We start from the raw sequence: 17,072 nt of genomic DNA on the forward strand, positions 1-17,072 counted from the left end.
GTTCCATATTGCGAACCTATTCGTTTCTCTATTCAAAAAATCACGGTCGTATGATTCTTAAAAACGCGTATGCCTGTATGTGAAAGCGGTCTTGTTTAATATCGGTCGAATATCATAATGCGGGAATCCCTGGTATTATTTCCGGATTGAAGCACGACGATTATAAAGGCGCTGTTCTTCGACGGATTATTATCGTACCTGCGCAGCTGTCGCTTCGCCAATATTAGCGCCATGAGGATGATATTCGCCCCCATCCCCAATGCACCGAGGCTAAATATGACGGTGGCCTCGGTCACACCACCGGGATGACACTGGAACACCTTTGTGGCGTTAGACGTGACATTCCCGGAAGCGCCGATGCCGAACCTCAGATTAGCTCCGATCATCGCTACCGCTGAACCTGCACAAGAGAAAATTATCCTATTTAATCACCGCTATCGGACGAATGTTTTAATACGACGAATTTCTAGAACGGCATAATACTATGAAATTCTGATTTTAAGAAACGAAAAAAAAAAAAATAAAATCGATGCATATGTGAAATATTTAGCGCAAATATATAATGGAGTCGTACCATGTGAAATAATTATTAATAGATAGGTGTTGAGTAAAGATTGCTCTTTATAATCAATATAGCCTGTAATTACGCGAAGTTATGTTAAGTACAGAGCAGGAATCTCCGCCGTTGCTAGAAGTTGCATTAGCAGCTATTATCAGTGAAGAGAATCTCAGGCATTTCCATCTTTCGCCAAATCTCGAATTATCCACGCTTTCAAATCTAGTTACTCTAGTTAGGTCTTGATTATCTGCCGCGCGTGTAACTAGAGATAACGAACGCTCGATCATCAATTGTCTCAATAATTACAGAATAATGGAAACGATCTCTCATGACTTTTATCAATTCAGACTACTAAGTTTTGATAAAAACGGATATGAAAATGATTTGAGACGTATAGAGATGTATAGAGTAAGCCAATATAATTTAGCTTTCTTGAAGATCTCTGTTATTGAAGCGCATTCTTGATTTCGAAAATAATATTGTTGTTAAATATATGGACCGTTTATTTTGAAAGTGGTGAAGTCCATTTTCTTTTGTTTCGAAAATTAAATGTTAGCAGATCTGACAATTAAAAAATATAGGTTAATTATGTGAAGTCTGGGAATGTTTGTACTAATTTATCAATATGTAATTTGATTATATAAATTTCTTTTAGGCGAATTTAACTAAAATAATATATATTTCCAGGCTGCAAATGGACTTACACCACTTTCATAATTAGTCAATTGTAAATATCATTTAATTTCAATTTTGAAATAACAAATATCACTTAAAATATATTTCATATTAATCCAATTTTGTTTATAAATAATAACAAGAAATAAAATAGAATTAGTATTTTTTATTTTGAACGTTAGTTATATTTATATATTGTTAAACTTAACACAAGATATTGGTATTATTAATTATTTATGCTCTTCACGTGGCAGTGTTTTGAAATATTCATGATGCACAGGAGGTATATAAGGTAATAGCTGCTGCATATCCTTATATTTTTCGTATGTAATAGGCCTGGCATCGTGATGGAAATTGGACTTACACCACTTTCATAATCAATGGTTACGCAATTTCTTTTACCGACCAATTTTAAATTGAACAAAGCATTGGCATTTTTTAAGATATTAAATACTAACTAGTTATAAACAAAAAGTTTACACTAAATTAAACATAAATTACGTCATATCTCATTTTTTTAAAAAAAGGACTTACACCACTTTCAAAATAAACGGTCCATATATAAAAGTAAATAGCAAAATATTTTCGATGATTTAATCATTCATAGCTTGTGTAATATTTTATTTTATTTTTTATTCCGCGAACAAAGCACCGTTTTCATAAAGAAACATCATTTCATTGGCTCTTGATTGGCACTAATAAATTTTTAACAAGTATTGTGAAATGTCAAGATACGATATATTTCATTAAATCGTTTTACAAAAAAAAAGTTACATGAAACAAAAGTTACAGTTAAATGAAAGTTCACATTTCAGTTCTGATTTAGTTTTTGTCAATTTCTCATCATATTTTCGTCAGCGTCTCGACTAATTCAAACTATTCTCATCGGGCACGGTATCTTTACATTTTCGAAAACAAATGAAAATATCCACTGAATGGAACGCGATATCGGCTGTTTATTCTTTCGTTAAGATTCAGTTGCGCGCGTATTTTGCTGAAAGAGAGGTGAAGAAGCGAGAAAATAGAAGAGAAATTGAAAGGGCGAGTACATCATCCGATCTTTATCGGTATCGATATCTGAAACATGCGCAATGTGTATCGGAACCATCGCATCTTTCTTCACCTACAGATTCTTCACTTTCTCTCGTGTGTAGTCGATTGTTAAAAATATCACGATATGTAAAATTGGATTATAAGAAAAGGAACTTAGCTTTTTATGAACTCTAAGCTTCTACTTTTACATAATCGATAAGAAAATGTATTAATATTTAGGCTACACGCGTATAATGTGGATAAACGAAAATTTCAATGCTTGGATTGAGAGAGAATCTCATCGTTTATCGTTCAATGAACGTTTGCCAATATATATTCCAAGAGGCACTACTTCAAAGTGCTTACCGCGAGATCATATACTTTTCTCTCTGCCTTGAGGCAAAATCACTTGATGTTGGCTCACGTTTACGAGCGCGCGTTGAGTTCGAAACGTTTGGTTGTTTTCGCGTATACACGACCCATATTTTCAACTCGTGACCCATGTTATCCGAAAGAGATGCCGCCATATGAGAAGTGTTAACTGAGAGAGAGAGAGAGAGAGAGATGAAAAACAACTCCAACTTTATTCGACCTGTAAAAACTCGGTCACCGCGTCAGGCTCTCGTGCTCGAATGACTGTAGTACCTGTCAATGTGTACAGCTAAATCAGCAAAATTAAGCGGCATCCGATACGAACTAATTCGATTTCGAAGCAACTGCAGTTAATTGCGTTAGAAACTACGAGAATGAAAAGAGAAAATCTTGTCGCCTGTTGACGCGCGCGTTTTTGCAGGCTTTATTTACGGTTGTAAAGGATTTTCTTAATTTTAGTAGTATTGAAACTTTCTTAATTCTATCTACAAAAGAAAGAATGATTATTATACAGAGTTATAAATTAAGATTAGACAAGCAGCAATAGTATTATGGAGAGAATAATATAATAGACAAATATAATAGTTTCTCAGTCATATGTTCTTTAACAATAAATTATAATTCGTTTATTTTGTTTATTTTCTTATATAAATACGAAAGAAAAGCCGAGTATTTTTCATTAGTTTCACGACTGTCGGTCATTGAAGCTTCGTCATGGATCTTTTGAAAACTTCATTCGACATCGCTACTTTTTCAACTTCAAAACGATTGAAAGTTACTTGGCAATGAAGTTTGGGTCGTTGCGAGTCTTCTCTCTTGGATATCGATCGTGGTAAAAAGTTTTACTCATCGAAATCAAAAAGAAAAACCAGTCGAAAGTATACTACCACTGCTCTTTTATATCCGTCGAATTCCGATCGATTTTAAGCTGTAAACGAATTGATATAATTATTGAATTGATAAAACTAGTTCCTTTATAGATCCTTATTAATCGATCCCATTGTGAGATTCTTTGCAATATCGTAGATCAGGAGAGATGAGGCAAAAATCGACTAAATTAAAGTGTCGTAAAAGATTGAAGTGCCCCTTATACTTTTACTCTCAATCGAAGCAATTGCGCTCTGAAATAAAGTGCGCGCGATCAATTTCGGTTAATGAGTATATCAATGAAATTCATGCCACAGAAAGCTAAAAACAGGTAGAGTTTGTGCAAATTAGAAACTTGCACATTGCTCCCTCATCATTTTACTTTACAAAGCTTAAGCTGCTTTAAGCATGCGGTTTTTTCAATTTTTGCTTCCTCATAGAGGAAGATTTGTGAACGAAATAAAAAGATAAAGAAGCGATATGCTATTTTCTAATTTACAAACATTTTTTTATTTTTACCAGGTATATAAATATGAAACCGGAATTTTTGTATAGAAAATACACGTTTATTGTATGAAAATGATCAAAAATATTTTATTCCAAGTATTGCCCATTGCTAGCTATACATTTTTCCCATCTCTCTGACAATTTGTGGATGCCACGCCAAAAAAACTGTTGCTCCTTTGAGGCAAACCAGTCATCGAGCCATTTTCGTACATTTTCGTAAGAAGTGAAGTGCTGCTCGGCAAGTGCGTGTCCCATCGATGCAAATAAGTAGTAATCGGATGGACCCAAGTCTGGTGAGTAAGCCGCATGCGAAAGTATTTCCCAACTAAACGTCTCAATCGTTTCCTTGACCGGTTTTGCTGTGTGCGATGGTGCATTATCATGAAGCAAAATCACTTTGTGTTGCCTTTTTTGATATTCTGGTCGTTTTTCACGCAAAGCTTGATTCAAATCGAGTTGTTGTTGCGTTTGAGCGTCATCCTCATCCAACAATATTTGCAATTCGCTGTCTTCAAACTTTTTCGGTGGTCTTCCACGTTCTTCGTTTCTCACGTCAAAATCGCCACTTTTGAATTTTTTAAACCACTCAAAGCACTGTGATTTACCAAGAGCATGCTCACCGTAAGCTTCGACAAGCATTCGATGCGATTCTGCAGCAGTTTTCTTCAAATGGTAACAGAAAATCAATGCTGTCCGCAAATCGTAGTTTCCAGGCACAAAATTCGATATGTTCAACGCTATTAATAACTATGCTGTTGTATGAAACTTGTATTGTTGTGAGTTGAAAATCTTTATCAGATGTCAAAACAAGAAAATGGCGCCAATGACGCGGTTTGACGGTAACTACATTGACAGCTAGGGCCATCTATGGGCAAATTCCGGTTTCATATTTATATACCTGGTATATAATCGCTATAGATTATACATGTAAAAAGATTTAATCCGATATCTCAAATTTTCTGAAAGTCACAGCGTGTACAGACATTTCTCAAAAAATTCAAAATTTTATAAGAAATAAACCCTTTCATCGATACTCATCGAATTCAGTATCAAGCATTCTTTAATAATATTCTATTCGTGTAAAAAAATTTAATCCGACATCTCAAATTTTCCGAAGGTTACAGCGTGTACAGACATTTCTCAAAAAATTAAAAATTTTATAAAAAATGAACCTTTCCATCGATTCTCACCAAATTCAATACCAATCATCCTTGAATGATACTCTATCCACGTAAAAAAAAATTTAACTCGATATCCATAACACATATACACACACATACATACATACATATAGACATTTTTTAGGAATACGATTTTTCGACGTTTCGGAATATTCTAAACACATTGGCATAGAAAATTGGAAAAAAAATTTTGTCACGAGAACAAAGCTTCCTCCATGAGGAAGCAAAAAGGATAATATTTCTTTCCACGTTATAAAATAAAATATGATCTTATACAAGAATGGATTTACATACATATAATTTGCCTTTGGAATGAAAATTTATATAATAATGGATATTAGATTTCTTTCTAAAATAATCTGCTTAATTAGAAACGTGATAAATCGATGTAAAATAACACGCCGTTGATAGAAATCTGGAGGGAAGAAATGTCTGATCAAATCGCGATTGGTAATTTGTGTTTCCCGACGCGTTTTCCTTCTCGGCCATCCCACGAATCGTAAAAATTCCCATCTGTTCAAGAGTTTTTTTTTTATCGAGCTACGTCCAGGAGGCACCGGAAGGAAATCTCATCCATATTCACGCGGAGATGAGATAATTCAATTTTAGGACCGCGGTACATCAGCAACGAGGCTCTCCCCCTCTAACTACTTCACAATTAACCTGCTGGTAATTCGTATCGCTGCGGGCTGATCTTTGCCCTGCCGTCCGAACGCTCAAAATGACTTTTCGCGTGTTTCAAAACTTAAATGTGTATTCAGCTGGCTCCAGAACGAAGTTATCTCTCTCGGGAAAGTTTCTTCCCGGGGCGCTTTTCGTTTCATCTTCGCGAGTTTTGCCATAGTTATTTCTAAGTAATGCGAGGGTACATGTGAGGGTACAGATACGGTGTGCTGAGATAATGAGTTAAAAGAGAGCGCACGATTCATAAATTGCTTTCAATCTACGAATTTTATTTTGCAAATAAATATCGATGTGTTTTATTTGTTTTAATTACTATGCTCTTAAATTTTCGAGATTTTATTTTTAATGTTTTATAAAAGCATTGGAGATGTATCCCCAATCAAGTTACAGAACGCTTCGTTAAGATTTGCCTTGGCAAATTAGATTTTAGTCTTCATGAAAAATCGAGGGAATTTACGGCCATTCACGGTAACATAGAAGTTATACAATAGCATAGTACAGTTAAGGGATGGAACTCGTTACGAATGTCGAAGCTTTATGAAGAATTCCTGAATTATGTGAAATTGTAAATTTGAATGTCTAATTTTATTTAGACGCAACGAAATAAAATTCTCTATAAATTATGCGGATTTAAAAATTTTCAAAGTGTGACATCGCTGAATAAATATCGTATAAGATAAAATGATAAAATAATTACGAAGATTTATTTATTTATTTTTTGATAGTTCTTAATTCCGCTACTGCTTGCGTATGCAAATTTCGAAACTAAAACTTCATAATATCTTAATCTCAAAGCGTAAGGCATTACCATATGCTTTAATTTTGTGTGCGATGACATCAGATTAAATAATAAAGACGACAAGTCATTACTCGCAGTACTTTCGTGGTTGGATTTTACTTTTTTATCTTGCTTTATATAAAGCCATGTAAATTTTTTTGCTTAATGCTACCGCATAGATGTCATTTATATATGCAAAGGGTTAATAGACACTTACGTGTGTAAATAAAATTATCGATAGCTGATACGCGTTTACATGGATAAAGTGGGGCACGTGGATTCCGGTATAGGCGAATGTAATAGGATTTAAAGCAATCCAATTAGTCAGACCTAAATAAATTCGTTAAGTCTTGACAAGGTTCCAGCATCCTTTCTATTTCCTCTTTTTTCATCTCACTTGCTGTTTTCTCGCCTTTATTTTTCCCATTCTTGAAAACCTCAGTCAACCGTGAAATCGCTCTCTTTCTTTCGCTTGGACAAAAATTAATAACCAGTCGAATAATTTGTCAGGCCGATCAAAAATTCCAATCAAAGCACAACTTAACGCGAAATAATTTTCACTGATTTTCCACGTTTACTTGTTCGATATCTTTGTATTATTTTATTGAAATTCTTATCTATTTATTTAGTAAATGTGCAACAGACGAAGGCAAATAAATAATTCCAGAATATTATTTCAAGATGTTGTAGCGTAGAAGTTACTGAAGCTACCTTACGACTTGAAGAAAGGCAAAAGAATAGATATTTGTATGGATAACATTCTCTTATATCTTCAAATCACAGCCAACTGTTTTCATTTCAAAAGGTGTTCTGGATTTTGTGGTATCTTGAATAATTTCAATTTGCAACTACAATATTGATGTAAATTTTAATGCGCGGAGAGAAGAAAGCGTGTACGTTATATTATTTATATAATACTACATTTCTTTAACTTTTAGAAAATATCTTAGAATTATTTAACATAAATTTACATGAATATAATTATCTTACAGACTATTTCTCGCACGAAGCGAATATCAATATACAGGACTTTCGTATTTGTTGAAAATACCGGCGTTAAAAATTCGCACGTAGAAATAGGATGCTTAAAGTCCATTGCACCAATGAAGCTGACAGACAGGAGATGGAAATTTTATCGAGCGGAATTTATATCGCATATGAGATCGTCATCTAAAAGGACATAGAGCGAGTCACTGAGTCACGCTTATCTAATTTAGATTGTCGTTGGTGCAGTTGAGTTTTACTGTGTTATCTCGTCGAGTTCGGACTGTGTTTCGGGCATAATTCGGGAAATGCATGACGCGCGTTCTCCAAGTTTATCTCTCGCTGAACACGGGGATGCAACAATCACCCGGAAATCCGCGGCGGATGTGTCCCCGCTATTGAAATCACGCGATTGCAAGACGCGCTTTGATTATCCCATTCTCGGGCATAGCAATCATGTCGCGTGACTAATTAAATTTTGGTTGGGAGAGGGCATATAGGAGATGTGATCGAGCGTGCACCGATAATGCCGAACATCATCAAAGATGTTAATTTCGTATCCTCGCCGTGGCGGTAAATGGATCTCGCATGTTCGCCGTCGTCTCAGCGGCTGAAAATGCGGTCGGCGATTTGTTTCGTTGTTCTTTGAAACAAATATTTAAAAAATGCAGACTTATATATATACATGGTATCCCATTTTAAAAGTTCCACCCTCATAACTTTTCCAGGATCAACGTTTGAAGGAAAACGACTCGGATAAAAGTTGTAGGGAACAAAGGGGGGCTATCTAATAGTGACCTTGGATTTGACATTAAAGGTCATTTCCAAGGACATTTGAAGGTCAACTTTCGTTTTTCTAAATGGAACCCCCTATTTTTCATTACATATTCTTGTAGCTTATCTCGAGAGCTTTTCAAAACACTATAATAAAGTATTTTTTTATTAAGTGCTTTTTAAATTACTTTATATTTTAATCTGACATATTTTGATATAAAAAAATTAAATATCTCGTAAAATATTTAGTTTTCGATAATCTTACCGTAATATTTCTATGTACAGAATAATGAGACAAATCAATTAGTATAAAAAATAATTGTTTTTAAGAAAATTATTTACAATATATTTCTTTAAACTTTTTTTTTTTTTTTTTTTTTTTTTACACTAATTGATTTGTCTCATTATTCTGTACATAAAAGTATTACGGTAAGATTATCGAAAATTGAATATTTTACGAAATATTTTACTTTTTATATCAAAATATGTCAGATTAAAATATAACTCAAAAAGTATTTAATGAAAAAATACTTTATTATAGTGTTTTGGAAAGTTCTCGAGATAATTTATAAGAATATGTAATGACAAATCGGGGGTTTCATTTAAAAAATGGAAGTTGACTTTTAAATGACCTTGAAAATGACCTTTAATGTCAAATCCAAGGTCACTATTAGGTAGTCCCCTTTGTTCCCTACAACTTTTATCCGAGTCGTTTTCCTTCAAACGTTGATCCTGAAAAATTATGAAGGTGGAACTTTTAAAATGGGACACCCTGTATATATAACATTTCTAATATCTTATAGATATATGAATTATTGTGCATATAGACGCGATAGAAATAACGAACTAAATTAAATTTATAAATGTGCAAAGAAATAGAAAGAATAAAATTAAAATGGTATTGTATCGGAGGAAGTTTTGGAAAACTGCAGGGATCTTGAGTTTGTAATATGCTATTTTATGATATAATTCGGATATACGTCGTAACGCGAAGCCATACAATAAAAATTCGCTGTTGAATTTCGCGTCTTGAGCAGTTCGTCAGAATCGCTTCGATCGATCGCATCAAAAGTCAATTTTGCTGGCGCGGCGTTGTGAAGAAGTTGCACGATATGATTCATCGAATTTCCTCCATCGCTCGTTCATCTTCGCGAACATCCTGAACGCGTGAAATCTAGATGCCCGATAAAAGAAAGTTGTAATCCTGGTAACATTTTTTTGGGAAAGAATATTTTATGAAAATATATCAAGTAACTTTTTTTTCTCCTTTTTTTTCTGAATAATGTCTGGAATAAAAATAGCCTTTTATTAAAATAACACGAAGCAGAAAATTTTTTTTACAAGTTGGAGACGCGTGCGTGATAGAATTTGCAAAACAAAGGATTCTTAGACTTGTAAAAGCGGCGATGTTCATCATCTATGTTCACAAGCGACGCTTTTATTCGCCTCTTGTCAAGCAGTGATGCGAACCAATCGATCATCGTCTGTCAATTTTAAGGTGGAAGCCGAGTCTGCTTTATCATCGACTCGGACTACTGTAGCCAACTACTATTGTCTCTCAGCTACTTATTAATCCCAAAACCTCGAACTCACTAATCAGAATCAATTCAGTGAGTCAAGATCCGATTTGACCCTCTCGACAGATAGAATCTATGGGCTTTATCGAGTTTGGGGGTTACAATCTTGACAACGTGCCATATAAAGGATTCACACGCTCTTTTAAAATGCATTGTATCATACAGAGAATTCGTTACTTAATTTCTATTGCTGAAAGAGATTTTGCTTTTTCTTGTTATAATATTAATGGAACATTTTAATTTTTTTTTTTTTTAATGTTGCATAAATACATTAACTTTTTTATAATTAGGATAATTAATATAATTTTATACATATATAATGCACTATTTCTTACACACATACATATATAAAAATTTATATATATAAATTTAGGATGTTTATGATTTTCTAAAACACGGCTTTTAAACTTCCTTGTTATATTATTTAAATTAAATTTATTTTATTTTGTTGACATGTGTAATATTATTATAAATCTCTATCGGTTTATTATTTTTTTTTTTTGCCTGCATAGAATTAATTCAAAACATTTTTAATCTTTGGCTACGATTAAAAAATATTACTTTAATATATTCATCAATCAAATAAATTGTAAAATTACGATACATTAATCATTTCATTATAGAATCTAATCTGAATCATTACGCAAACTAATCTGACCAGAGCAGTAATTACTGCAATCTAATTACAGTATTGCGAGATTAATTCTATTTGCTCCTATGTACAAATGACATCTCATGCTTTGCGTTGTTCTCAAATTGAGAGAAATTGGGATTGTATTAAATTTATGACAGATGAACACATAAAAGAAATCTAAAAAAAGAAAACCTAAGGAATATAATATTTCTCGTGCGGCATAAAAGAATGACTAACTGTTATCAACACTGATATCACTTTTCCTCGCATTCGTCTCCAGTATTACTCGGTATCAGACGAGAAAATGGAATTTCGAAGATATAGAAGGCGTTCTTCGACCTTTGTTTAAGAACCTATTTTCCGAGGGACTATGTGGCTTGCAAAGAATCCATAAAACGTCGACACAAAAATTCCCATCGTCTTTGAGGCTTCCCGATGGTTGCCGTCGTATATAAACCATCGCCGGGGCTCGCGATAGCTATCGCGATAACTATAGATGGAAGATGTTCAATATCTTTGGTCTTGTGCAGGTTGTTTTCATGCACGGATATTAATTCAGATTCGGGGAGTAGATTGCTTATTCGATAATCAGCTGTTTACTGCTGAGTACAAAAATTATTAAATTCCGTACGAAACTAATAAGAGAAAACGTATCGCTTTAAAAAATGTCATAAATATATATTTGTAAGAAAACAGAGATATTTATCTATATATATACTTATTTATCTAATCATATTTTATTTCTTATCCATTTATATATGAATTAGATATATATATTTATTTAATCCTATTTTATATATATATATATATATATTATTTGTATATATAATCTTCTTTTTACAATATTTCAAGATCCCATATTAGTTGTATTGCTCGATATAACACACCTACGAAAAGCTCACACAATTTGTGTTCGCCCGCGCGATTAAATGTTTAAAAAAATATTTTTATCACGTACACAGAGAATATAGATCAGTTCGAAGCTTGACATTAAAATTAAACTGATCCCTCACCGCTTTACTCTTTTCAACCTAAGGGTTCTTTCTCACCACTTTTAACCATCTTTCGTCACTCCTGTCATTACAATGCCCGTTCCCTTTTCCTCTTTAAATACCTCACTAGTCCTTCTCGCTCGTAAAATTTATTCCGGCTTTTGAGAAACGAATATTTTATCCCGTCGTGGGTTTCAAAATATTATTTCGCCGGGGCTTGAAACGGGGTTAGGTAATTCTGTGGGAATACATCAGCTGCCTCGAGGCTGACTTGCTAGCGAGACTGACCCACGACGATGAGAATTCATTGTCTCTGTCTGAACGGTGAGTTCTCGCGCAAGTCCGAGGTTTTATTTAAAATTTAAAGAATAGCAGGAACCTTAGTACCATTTTGCGAAGGATATGCAGTGGAACGCGCTCTGGCTTTCTTCACATTCTCCTGGCATTCCTTGCGCAAACAGTGACAACAATGCACGCGTTATTACCTCCTGCTTTCAAGCTCGATATGACACTTCCTTGCAGTGTTTTCTTACCTTTTACAAAAACACGAATATTTAGAAACGGCACATTAATTTTGTATCTCTCTATCTTCCTCTGTTCCTCAGATAATCAATCTTTTATATTTTAATTTAAAGAATCTTGTATTAAGAAACTTTGATCTGATGTCTTTTATATTTTTTAAATATTTTTTAAATCTCAATTTTTTTTTAAAATTATACTTCTTATGAGTAAACCTTAATTATTACGATGGATCTACGGATATATCTTGCAAGTGCTAAAGACATATTCGTTGAACTACAAAAAGTCGGTGATTTAAAATGATAAATGTGACAGGAATCTCTTCTTCGTTTAGTCATACTGATTTTTTAAATTCCCAAATTTTCGCAGCGAAAGCCGCACTTGACGGGATATTTTTCTCGGCTAATGATGCAAGATCGACTTGGCGACGAGCGATTTCCGAGCGCAAATCCGCAATTTCGCGCCCCCTGGACGCCTTGTGTTACGGTGTCAAATATTTGCGGAGAACTCACGACCGAATCGGGTACGACACTCCCCGTACGACGATTACCCCTCACCATGGTCACACTGTAAAGCGTTTCCATGGGTTGACGAGGCAAATGGAACACGCGAAGTGTTCGTTAACCATTGGCGCGTCTGGTCGCGAATGCACAAAGTCCGATAATTATCGCCATAACTTTTCGCTCGCCGTAAACCGATATCGTTTGTGTGATACCATTGGTCGTGCAGGTATCGCGGGAAAAATATGGGCGATTTATTATCGCAGCGCATATCGCGATAAACCTAGTTAAATTTTTCCCCGGCACAGGTCGCGACCGTGACACGATGTTTTCTTTCTCATCGAGATATAAATGGCAACGCGATTAAAAACTGACGTACAGTCTCTGTTTTATTTTGTAAGTAATTTTTCATCTCTGTTATCTTACAGTCTATTCTCCAGAACTATGAATATTTTATCAGTTATAAATTCTTTGATGAACTTAAAATCCGCTTTATTTTAAAACTTAGGACCGCAGACGGTTATTTATAAATAAATGTTAATCTTAAAATATATAAATGCTCAAAACTAGTTACAATATTAATATCTCTCATTAGTCATGAAAAATATTGAATGGCTATTAAAGCTATATGTTAAATTAAAAGTTAAATTTAATTAAAATTAATTAAACTTTTTTTTATTATTAGTCTTATTTCAAAACTTTAAAGATTAAAACCTACTTTAAATTTTCTTGTTAAAAAAAAAGTTAATTTCAAGCTTGTTAAAAACTATAAATGAAAACAATAGAAATATCTCTTAGATATTTTATTTCATCGCATCGAATATTCCCTCTAAGCATAATTTCCAGCGGAAGAAATGTTTTAGCAAGTAACTCTTCGCCGAATGGAACAAAATTATGCAGTATTCTTAGCATTTAATACATCTAGTTTCAGTATTTACGATGCTTGCGAATATATTATTCTCTTATGTAAAAGAATATACAATTATTGTCAATAAGAGCATTGATACATTTTATGAGTTACTATAAATTTGTTTTAACATTTATTTTTTTCGGGAATATAAATAAGATTATGCAAACTTTTATATTTTTAATTATTTTTTTAAATTTTTACATATATTACTGAATGTCACACATTTATTGCCTCGATGTAATCATGTTATAAAGTAAATTTTAATTACCATTATAAATATTATTTTTATCAAATAAATTATATTATATTATATTATTACCAAAAATAAATATTATTTTTAAAATGTATATATGAATTTTATATTTCTTTTAGAAGATTCAAAGATTAATCTAGCTTTTTCTTAACATTAGAAATATCGCATTAAATACATGCATAATGGACCTCGAAATTATATATGACATTTTATTCACATCGCTCTAAGCGTGAAATTGAATTATGCGTGCCTTTTGCTTTGCATACAATCAACGATCATCACGAGTGCAAATAAGACTTGTATAAACGCAATTTAATGCTAAAATTATTTTATGCAATATTTAACTCTCTATAAGATGTTTTATTAAAATTTACCTTATAAAGAAATGTTCTGTCTCGTTTGTGATAAAAAAAGTAACATGAAAAGATAACACTATCTTTTTATTATTTGCGAGGCGTTCTATACACTTCTATTTAAATTGAAATAGTCATTCGTTCGATCATGTCATCTTTTAATTATTTTTATTCTTTAATCTTTATTTAAGAAAACGCAAAAAATATCGCGATCGATTTTAATCAATGCGCGATTATTTAATATAAAAGTTTCATCTAATAATTACATAATTCTACGTATCGAAAGAAATATACATATTCACGTTAATCGCTATAAGGGGGGCGATGAATGGCTTAGAGCGTTGAGTCGCGGGCTGACAAGTGCCACGTCCCAGGTTCGATTCCGCTCGGATCTCGTCCCACCATATACCTCTTTATAGAAGAGAAGGAGGAATGACAGAGAGAAGGAAAGAAGGATAAAAAGGAGGGGAATAGGACGGAGACAAAAAGAGGGTTAGGAATAAGGATGAAGGAGGAAAGGGAGCGTGACGAGCAAAGGGGAAGAGCAAGAGAGAGGGAAAAGGAAAGCGGTGGTTGTGTAAAGCATTAGGTTAGGTGTAGGAGCGTTAGTTGTAAGAGCGGAAATGTAAGAAAATGAAATATATTTGGAAATTTGTAAAGTGTAAGAGTATAAAATTGCAACCCCATTGGGGAGTCAATAACGACATACTACATACATACGTTAATCGCTATAAATACTCATGGAATAATAATGATAATTGGCGTCTACAATGCAGATTTATATACATTACAAAATGCAAGAACATGCTAATATTCGCTTCTTCCTTCGTGTAATCTTGGCCTATATCCAAGTTTGGCATTCTAGAACGGATCTAATGTCCCGCGGGGAATGGGACGAGTAGAATGGTTAATGCAGGAGCGATAATCCGCGCACCATTGCCTCCTACGGTCTGTAAGTTCGTTCACTTTTGCGGAAAACCACGAAAATTTCCCTACTCGCGCGCGAATAAATTTCCTCGTAAAGGAATGTCAGCATGATTTATTCTATTTACGAAAAATTGTAAAGCGCTACAAGGAAGATAAATTACGAAATATATATTGTGTGAGTATAGGGTGGATATATATGTATAATAAATGGCATATTTATGGTTAACTTCTGTCAAAAAAAATTACATAACTTTTAAATCAAAATATATGATATTTTATCTGGAAAATGTATATTCGACGTTAATAATAAACGCGTATTACGTATGTAATATCATTTAGATATCATTAAATCGGATAATCGCTTGCTATACAAAACCTAAAAGGATTTTATTTCTTAACCATTCGGAAAACTTTTACGATTTAGCAATATAACTGGAACATTAAGATTATATTCTTATCTAAGACCCGCAAAATTGGGTTACCCAAATGGCCATTTCTCAGATGGAATTTCCTCGAGTCATAGATCGCGCGATTTATCGAACCTACAAAGTATATAAACAAGCTATTTTTCTTCAAGTCGGAGATTTTAAGAAGTTTTTTTAAATCGCCAACGATTACGACAGCATGTATTGACTTATTTAAAGGGGGAAAAAAAAGAATACCAATGACGATAATTACTATGAATCGAATCATCGATACGAGGCAGATGTCGCGATATAATAAATTTTTACCACCCGTTATAGTACGGACCACTCGTGTAACTCGTTAAAATACGTCTCATGTTACATAGAAAAATGGAATGATAGCTTCATTAGTATGAGCGGTTCAACGTGATACTAACGACGTGACCAGTATAACCCAATTTGCAAATGTGCGAAAACATCGAAACAGTCGATAAAAGTTTGACAATAAATTAAACGCTAGTACACATATTAGATTTCTGTTTTAAAATTAAACTCTGTTTTATAATATAGAATTATTTTTATTTTTGCTCTCTTCAACCCTTGTATACATTAAATAGATTTTTACGAAATTATTTCTATTCTTTTTCCTGTTAACACTGTCTCGATTCAAACAATGATATATATATATCGATGTTTAACGAAATAAAGTCTGTGAGTTTCGTGTTATTGAAGAGTTTTCGGGATCTTAACTAAGTGTTAAAATCTTAGAGGCGTTTTAAAAAGCTCCGATGTTAATGAGAAGCTAAGTAATTGGGAATACTAATTTTCTATCACGCGGCTTTTCCTTCATAGTCTAAAATCGAATTACGTTTCTGCAAAGCAATTTCGAGATCAAAAGCTACGGTACTTCGTCATAAGCGATAGAAAATGGAAGATGTGAAAAACGACGGGGTCAAGCGCGATTTTCCGGGAACATGTCGCGTTACATTTGATTAATTTACAAATTTTGTCATCAAGTTTAAATGCGCCGTTTTTATTCCGTTTTATATAACTTCACGGAAAATTCCGAATACGAACGTCACGTGTAAGTTACGCACAGTCGCACCATAAAACTTTTCCTTGTCTCTTTTAGTTTTAATTGTGGCGGCTGAAAATTTTTTCGACTACTTGCACATTAAGCGCGAATTATCTTGCTGGAAATATTATTAAAAACTTTGAAGATTATGATTATGTGACGCATTTTATACAGAGTGTAACAGAGCGCCTGTATTTTTTTTTTTTTTTTAGGAAACAACGCATTTTCGTGAAAAATGTTTCATGCAAAAGTTGTAGAGCTCTAAGTGGCGCGTTATATAATAATATTAGTATGACCTTGAATAGCACCGTCAAGGTCATATAAAAATTACTTTGAATTTTTTAAATGGAACCCCCTATTTTTCATTACATATTCTTGTAGCTTACCTCGAGAGCTTTCCAAAACACTATAATAAAGTATTTTTTCATTAAGTATTTTTTGAATTATTTTATATTTTAATCTGACATATTTTGATATAAAAAGTAAAATATTTCGTAAAATATTCAATTTTCGAT

The 17,072-nt window shown here is 33.3% G+C and overlaps 2 protein-coding genes across 2 annotated transcripts in view; one reads left to right on the forward strand and one right to left on the reverse strand.

The window, feature by feature from the left end:
* The window catches only part of LOC138940723 (midasin), a 114,447-nt gene that overhangs the window by 21,396 nt on the left and 75,979 nt on the right, over nucleotides 1-17,072 (forward strand). The window lies entirely within an intron of this gene.
* The window catches only part of LOC138940725 (uncharacterized), a 56,315-nt gene that overhangs the window by 8,823 nt on the left and 30,420 nt on the right, over nucleotides 1-17,072 (reverse strand). The window contains exon 3 of the mRNA XM_070309866.1: nucleotides 199-400. Coding sequence (XP_070165967.1) covers nucleotides 199-400 — 202 coding nt within the window. The remainder of the gene's footprint in view (nucleotides 1-198; nucleotides 401-17,072) is intronic.

Source organism: Polyergus mexicanus, unplaced genomic scaffold (assembly GCF_030449975.1).
Source record: "Polyergus mexicanus isolate NDT 795.1 unplaced genomic scaffold, iyPolMexi1.0 SCAF_17, whole genome shotgun sequence".
NCBI lineage: Eukaryota > Metazoa > Arthropoda > Insecta > Hymenoptera > Formicidae > Polyergus > Polyergus mexicanus.